Raw genomic sequence first — 7,543 nt, forward strand, 5'->3', positions numbered from 1 at the left:
ACAGGCAGCAATTTTGGATAAGCTCCACCTTGCAGATGGTGCAAGGTGGGAGGACAGTGGGAGAGCATTGGAATAATCAAGTTCAGAAGTAACAAAAGCATGGATGAAGGTTTCAGGAGTCTATGCAGTTTGTAACAGCAATCAAAATCCAAAATGACATTACTGTCCTGAAATCACTCTTGTGTGTCATTATCTTTGTACACCATGGAATTCACAGGGCAATTTTCATCAAAATGTAAACCTTCAAACAAATGGCTTAAAACATTTAAATCACTGAAAGAATCAGCTGTCCATAATTAGTAGACAATGAAAGCAGAAATTTGCTATCCTCATATCCCATTATCAAGTAATATAGTGAACACTGACAGCCAAGATGCTCCATTTATTTGGCGTACAATGACATCCATAATTCAGAATTAATAAGTTATAATCCAGAGTTGATTAACAATGAATACTGTTTGTATGTGTGTTTTTATATATAATATATATTCACTATGACACTTGCTGATGGCAAAAATAAAAATTCCCTGAGAACTCCATGATATAAAAAATAAAATATAATATACCATATGAATAACCACAGAAAATGCTCAAAGTCTCAAAGTACAGTGAGAACTCCTGTTTGGCTTTGTCAGTAGGAACCCCATGTTTAAAGTATCAACATTTATCTCTTCTGCCTGTAGATGTGGCTGTGATTGCCACTTATAATAGTAAAAATCTGTCAAATAGCAATAGCTGCAATCTAAGTACATTTGTATTTTTGGTCTTAAAGTCAGCATGTGTCTAAACATTCAGCTCCATTAAAATTCCACTTGGTGGCACTGCAGAATAACTTTGTGGAGACACGTGAAGCCTCCTGCCATCTAGAAATCAAGAGTCAGTCACCGACTGTAAGCACCCCCTTAGGCTTCCCTTAACAAAGAAATGGCAGTCAAGGCAACCAAACCCCACCCCGCCAAAACTGTCAGACTTTCTAGTGATTGATGGCCCTTCTTCTCTCTACCATCAGTTGCAGGATTTGGTGACCCTCCCCCACCATCCTCCCAAATGATCATCTTTAAAATTCTGTTAACCTCACCAGCCCTACGATTGAAGGTCATTCTGAGCATATAGCTGAAGGTCTTTCATCCCCCTCCCCCAATTTTTTGGTTCTGAATCCTACCCCTTCCCACCCAGGAGGAAGAAGAGAAATGAGGGGGAGGTGAGCGAGGGTAAGAAAGGGGGTCAGGAGAAGATGGGTGGGAATGAAGAAGAGGGAACTGACAAAAGGTGGAGGAGAGGAGAGGACAGCAGTGAATAGGGCTAAAGAAGGAATGGTGGGAAGGGAAGAGGCCGGAGGTTTGCGGGCAGAGAGCTGGCAAGAGAGGAGGTTGGGCAAAGGAGGTTCAGGATGGATGAAGCAGGGAAGACTAAGTGGACAGGCAAAGAAGCAGGTGCAGGGGAGGAGAAGGGAGATGGAGGTACAAGCAGTGAAATATTGTACACATAGCAACTAGTGTAAATGGTTTCAGCAGACAGTATCTGAAGTAGTCCAGTACTAATCTACAGAATAAAGCAGTGGTCACACCACCACAAACAATAACTGAACATTACGCACATAAAATGCTACCAAAGAATTGCAGGATATAAAAGTTGTAAAAAAAATGACCAGTACCAGGATACATGCAAACAACTGCTCCTTTAGGCACCTTTCCTGTCGTAACAAACACCCCTCTTCCTGCAAAGGAAAGCGAACTAGTTGCTCGATTGATAATGAATCCAAGTGTTTCAAACTTTGCCTCATCAGGGTTCAAATCCATTCCATTTCCTTTTGTTTCTTTCTCAGTTTCTTTAATTGACCGAAAATTAGTTAACATATTATGGTATTTTGATCGGCTATTTTCTGGCAGCAGGTTAAGAAACTCAGCTTGATTGCTCAAATCACTCAAGAACAAAGTACGAAATAGCTTCAGCAATGATGTCTCAACCACTTGATCAGAAATAACTTTATCCAAAGAATCTTCTGCAACAAATCGTAGTGTCCTGTAACAGCCAATGAAGAGGATTAGTTACATGCTTTGGGAATGCCCTGGAACTCCCTTCCTAACAGCACTGTGGGTGTACCTACACCACATGGACAGCAGCGGTTCAAGAAGGTGGCTCACCCGCCACCTTCTCAAGGGCAACTAGGGATGAGCAATAAATGCTGGCCTAGCCAACGCGCCCATGTCCCAGGAAGGGATAATTTTTAAAAATCACACTGCTTCTGGGAGGGGGTAATCAAATTCCTTCAGGACTGACCACAGGTTGAGATTCTTTCAACCCCTATCATAGCTTGCAGGTGCCAACTACAAATTGAGAATGGTGCTTCTTGAACTACTTCTAATACGGACATATATCATGTCTTTTTTTTATTCGTTCATGAGATGTGGGCGTCACTGGTCTTGTGCAAAGGGCATTTTTAAGAGTCAAACACATTGCTGGAATCTGGAGTCACATGTAGGCCAGACCAGCAGATTTCCATCCCTAAAGGGCATTAGTGAACCAGATGGGTTTTTATGACAATCGGCAATGGTTTCATGGTCATCATTACACTTATAACTCTTGATTTTTATTGGATTCAGAATTCACCATCTGCTGTGGTGGGATTCGAACCCCAGTTCCCAGAGCATTACCCTGGGAATACTAGTCCAGTGACAATACTACTATGCCACCACCAATATGTTCCTGGAATGAGGCCAATCAAATGTAACTAAAGGCAGAATCTTATTACCTTAGGCCCTGCTGGAAAGGAGAGACCATTTTCAAGTTTGGAACCCAAATCTCTCAATACACATGGTGATTGCTCTTTACCAGAGAAAACTAATTAACATAAAAACAGAAAATGCTGGAAAAACTCACCAGGTCTGGCAGCATCCGTGGAGAGAAATAGAGTTAATGTTTTGAACCTTCGGAGCCCTGAAGAAGAACCATACCATCGAAACCTTAACTCTGTTTCTCTCTCCAAAGGTGCTGCCAGATCTGCTGAGCATTTCCAGCATTTTCTGTTTTTATTTCAGGTTTCACAGTATTTTGCTTTTATAAAACAAATTAATATCCCGCCTCTGGGCTCCAGACCAATTAAAGAGGATAGGCAGAATGAAGTTTCCATTCTATCAAAGCAAGGATTTCTAATTAATGAGGCCACAGCATGGCTTACAAGGGATCGAGGGTTCAGAGTTAAAACAGCTCATAACTGGCTTAACAACCTCAAGCCCACATTCCATGAGTGAATTTAAAAAAAGGCAAGGAAGTTATGCTAAATCTTTATAAAACACTGGCAATGCCTCAATTGGAGTATTATGTCCAAATCCGGGCACTGCACTTTAGGAAAGATGTGGAGACCTTCGAAAGGGTACAAGAGAATTGGAATGGAATCAAAGATGAGGGACTTTAGTTATGTGGAGAGACTGCTGAAGCTGGGTTTGTTCTCCTTAGAGTAGCGGAAAAAGAAAAGAGAAAGAAAGACCTTCATTTATATAGCACTCCTCATAACCACCAGATGTCTCAAAGCACTTTAGAGCCAATTAAGTACTTTTTGAAGTGTAGTCACTGTTGTAACATAAGAAATGCGGCAGCCGATTTTTGCGCACAGCAGGCTCCCAAAGACAGCAATGTGATAATGATCAGATAATCTATTGTTGTGATGTTGATTGAGAGATAAATATTGGTCAGAACACAAGGGATAACTCCCCTTTAAAATAGTGCCATGGGCTCTTCTACAACCACCAAACAGGGCTTCAGTTTAACGCCTCATTTGAAAGACTGTACTTAATACTGCACTGGTATTGCCTTGATTTTTGTGCTCAAGTCCTGGAATTGGATTTGACTTAGAGGCAAGAGTGCTACACACTGAGCTACAGGTGATGGAGATTTGATAGAGGTATTTTTTTCTCTTTATTCTTTTATAGGATGTGGGTGTCATCGCTGATAAGGCCAGCATGTTGCCCTTCCCTTGAACTGAGTGGCCATTTCAGAGGGTATTTAGCAGTCAACCACATTGTTATGGGTCTGGAGTCACATATAGGCCAGACCAGGTAAGGATGGCAGATTTCGTTCCCTAAAGGGCATTCACGAACCAGATGAGGTTTTACAACAATCAATGATAGTTGTCATGCTCACCATGACTGAGAGTAGCTTTAAATTCCATGAGCTGCCATGGTGGGTTTAGAACTTATGACCCCAAAGCATTATTCTGGGCCTCTGGATTACTAGATATTGCCATTATGCCACCATCTCCCCATATTTAGAACGTAGGTATTTAGAATCATGAATGGTTTTGATAGCGTGAATAAAGACAAACTGTTCCAGTGGTAGAAGGGTCAGCAACCAGAGGGTACAGATTTAAGGAGATTGGCAAAACAAGGCTACATTGAAAGAGCAGGAATATGGAATTAATTGGATAGCTATACAAAAGTGCCAGCACAGGCACGATAGGCCAAAAAGCCTCCTTCTCTGATCTATCACTCTATTATTCAATGAAAGCACACCATCTCTCCTCCAGAAACAACTGCTACACAATGAACTGTTTAAAAGACCATATCCTCTCACTTAGCTATGGTAAATGCCACTGTAGATTTATTTTGCATCATATATGCACTGAAATACCGGCATTAACAAGGTTAAGGGGTAAGATGGTACAGAGCCTGTCCAGTTCTTCAATGCGAAAGTGTCAACATAGGTACGGTATACTATAAGGCAAAGGAGGTGCTTTTGAGTACATTTTTGAATTGGGATTTAGATATTTTCCCTAGTTCAAAATAAGGAATTCGGAGAAAACCTCTTTCATTTCCTTTAATTATATACATCAATAAAATATGCTGTGGTTGGTGTAAAATGATACAAAGCCTCCAATTTCAAAACTGTGGCAATCAAATGCTACACTGTTAAGCCGCTTGCCAATTTTATTCTAATGAGGCTTGAGCATAAAAGTGGTGCGGATTTACTGCTGATGACTTGATGTGTAAGTGGATAACATCCTGTCCACTGTACCTGAAGAAATTGCAATTTTGCTCCTGTGCTGAACCTGTGATATTTTCTGTATTTAATATGTATTTATTTTTAATTATATGATTTAATGTTTAGCTGTGTTCACTATTTGGTTTATGTTGTTTATTTTAATTTTTCAGTTACTATGGTTTGATATTTTACTTTATTTAATATCTTGCTGTATACAATTTTTTTGTATCTATTCGATGCCTTGATAGATTTCCTTTCATTTCCTGGTTTGGTGTGTTGCTCTATTAAATTGTTCAATATTTTGTATTTAATATTTATTACAGTTATGTGTTAATTATACAATTTTAACGTGGGCGACATTAATATATTGTATGTTAGGCAGAGTTTAAGTTGGTTATTTATTTATTTATCACAAGGCAGATATTTTACCTTTGGTTTTTCCACAGGTTCAGGGCGATCCAGGGCACCAGCCGGTATTTATAGCGGTTCCAGCCGGACACAAGCTTTTTCAGCATCGCCGCGGCCGACAGCCCAGAGCCCGACCTGAGGACCGAGGCCCCGACTCTCTCTCTCTCTCTCTTAGACGGGGGATTAGGTCCGGCTACCGGCCCCCGGACCCCGCTCTCCCGGAGGGGATTAGGCCCGGACCCCGCTCTCCCGGAGGGGATTAGGCCCGGCTCCAGCTCTCCCGGGCGGATTAGTACCCGGGCTCCCGGCTCCCGGAGGGGATTAGGCCCGGACCCCGGAGGGGATTAGGCCCGGCTCCCGCTCTCCCGGGCGGATTAGTACCCGGGCTCCCGGCTCCCGGAGGGGATTAGGCCCGGCTCCCGCTCTCCCGGGCGGATTAGTACCCGGGCTCCCGGCTCCCGGAGGGGATTAGGCCCGGCTCCCGCTCTCCCGGGCGGATTAGTACCCGGGCTCCCGGCTCCCGGAGGGGATTAGGCCCGGCTCCCGCTCTCCCGGGCGGATTAGTACCCCGGCTCCCGGAGGGGATTAGGCCCGGCTCCCGGAGGGGATTAGGCCCGGCTCCTGCTCTCCCGGGCGGATTAGTACCCGGGCTCCCGGCTCCCGCTCTCCCGGGTGGGTTAGTACCCGGGCTCCCGGCTCTCGGAGGGGATTAGGCCCGGACCCCGCTCTCCCGGAGGGGATTAGGCCCGGACCCCGCTCTCCCGGAGGGGATTAGGCCCGGACCCCGCTCTCCCGGAGGGGATTAGTACCCGGGCTCCCGGCTCCCGCTGTCCCCGGTGCAGCTCCTCAGGAACAGAGGGTGTTTGGAGTTGAGCTGCTCTATCAGTGTGAGCCAGTTGATGTCAGTTATAGACACTAATGTTGGTGTATGTCAGTGTTATTATTAATTAGTGTTATTCTTATTGTTACGGTCAATTTAATTCTACATCATAAACCTTCCCCTTTTTCATTTGTTTTTGCTTCGCACAGAAGGAGGCCATTCGGCCCGTTGTGTCTGTGCTGGCCTTTTGAAGGAGCAATTCACCTCCTGCTGCTGCCCTGACTTTTCCCTGTAGCCCTGTCAATTTTTTCACTTCAGATCCCATTCTCCCTTGAAAATCATGATTAAATCTGGCTCCACCACTCTCTCAGGTGATGCATTCCAGGTCATAACCACTCGGTAAAGAACCTTTTCCTCATGTCGCTATTGCTTTTTTCGACAATCACCTTAAATCGGTGTCCTCAACCAGTGTGGCTCTTGATCATTCTACCATTGGGAACAGTTTCTCTCTATCTACTCTGTCCATAAGATCATAAGAAATAGTAGGAGTAGGCCATTTAGCCCATCAACCCTGCTCCACCATTCAGTAAGATCATGGCTGATCTGATTGTAGCCTTAACTCCACTTTCCTGTCTCCCCACACCATCCTACCCCCTATAACTCTTGATGCTTTTGTCATTCAAAAATCTAACTGGTCTTGAATATATTCAATGACCCAGCCTCCACTGCCCTCTGTGGAAGAGAATTCCAAAGACTAACAATAGACCCTTCATGATTTTGAACACCTCCATCAAATCTCCTTTCAACCTTCTCTTTTCCAAGGAGAAGAGCCCCATCTTCTCCAATCTATCTATGTAACTGAAGTTCCTCAGCCCTGGAAGCATTTTCATGATTGTTTTCTGCACCCTCTCTAGTGCCTTGACATCCTTCCTAAAATGTGGTGCCCAGAACTGGATGCAGTCTCCCAGTTGAGGTTCAAGCAGAGTTTTATGCAGGTTGTTATAACTTCCATGCTTTTGTACTGTTACAATCCCAGCAGATGTTAATACTGGACAAGTCAGATCCCAAAGTGAAATCCGGCTTGAAAGGTCCTAACTTTCTATTTTAGAAACTGGATGCGACTTACTGAACAAATTCATGGGAGTCTGCTGTTGAACTTTTAACAATAAGAATAAAACATTTATTAACCAGGAAAAATGAACTGTATTACACCAGACAAAAAGGCTAGAAAGATCTCGATACAAACACAAGAAAAAGATTCAAATAGTCACTATTCCTTACAGACGATACAAATTTGAAAGATAAAATAATTTACCATATCTACCTTATATGCTAATA

At 43.4% G+C, this 7,543-nt stretch overlaps 1 protein-coding gene across 1 annotated transcript in view; it reads right to left on the bottom strand.

Annotated features, from left to right (window-relative positions):
- The window catches only part of setd9 (SET domain containing 9), a 29,494-nt gene extending 23,191 nt beyond the window's left edge, over positions 1–6,303 (bottom strand). Inside the window, exons 1-3 of the mRNA XM_078549557.1 lie at positions 5,860–6,303; positions 5,407–5,654; positions 1,655–2,022 (exon numbers count right to left, since the gene is read on the bottom strand). Of these exons, the coding sequence (XP_078405683.1) occupies positions 1,655–2,022; positions 5,407–5,492 (454 nt within the window). The 5' untranslated portion in view covers positions 5,493–5,654; positions 5,860–6,303. The remainder of the gene's footprint in view (positions 1–1,654; positions 2,023–5,406; positions 5,655–5,859) is intronic.
- Positions 6,304–7,543: the final 1,240 nt, after the last annotated feature.

The sequence above is a fragment of the Cetorhinus maximus genome, chromosome 1 (assembly GCF_964194155.1).
Source record: "Cetorhinus maximus chromosome 1, sCetMax3.hap1.1, whole genome shotgun sequence".
Taxonomy (NCBI): domain Eukaryota; kingdom Metazoa; phylum Chordata; class Chondrichthyes; order Lamniformes; family Cetorhinidae; genus Cetorhinus; species Cetorhinus maximus.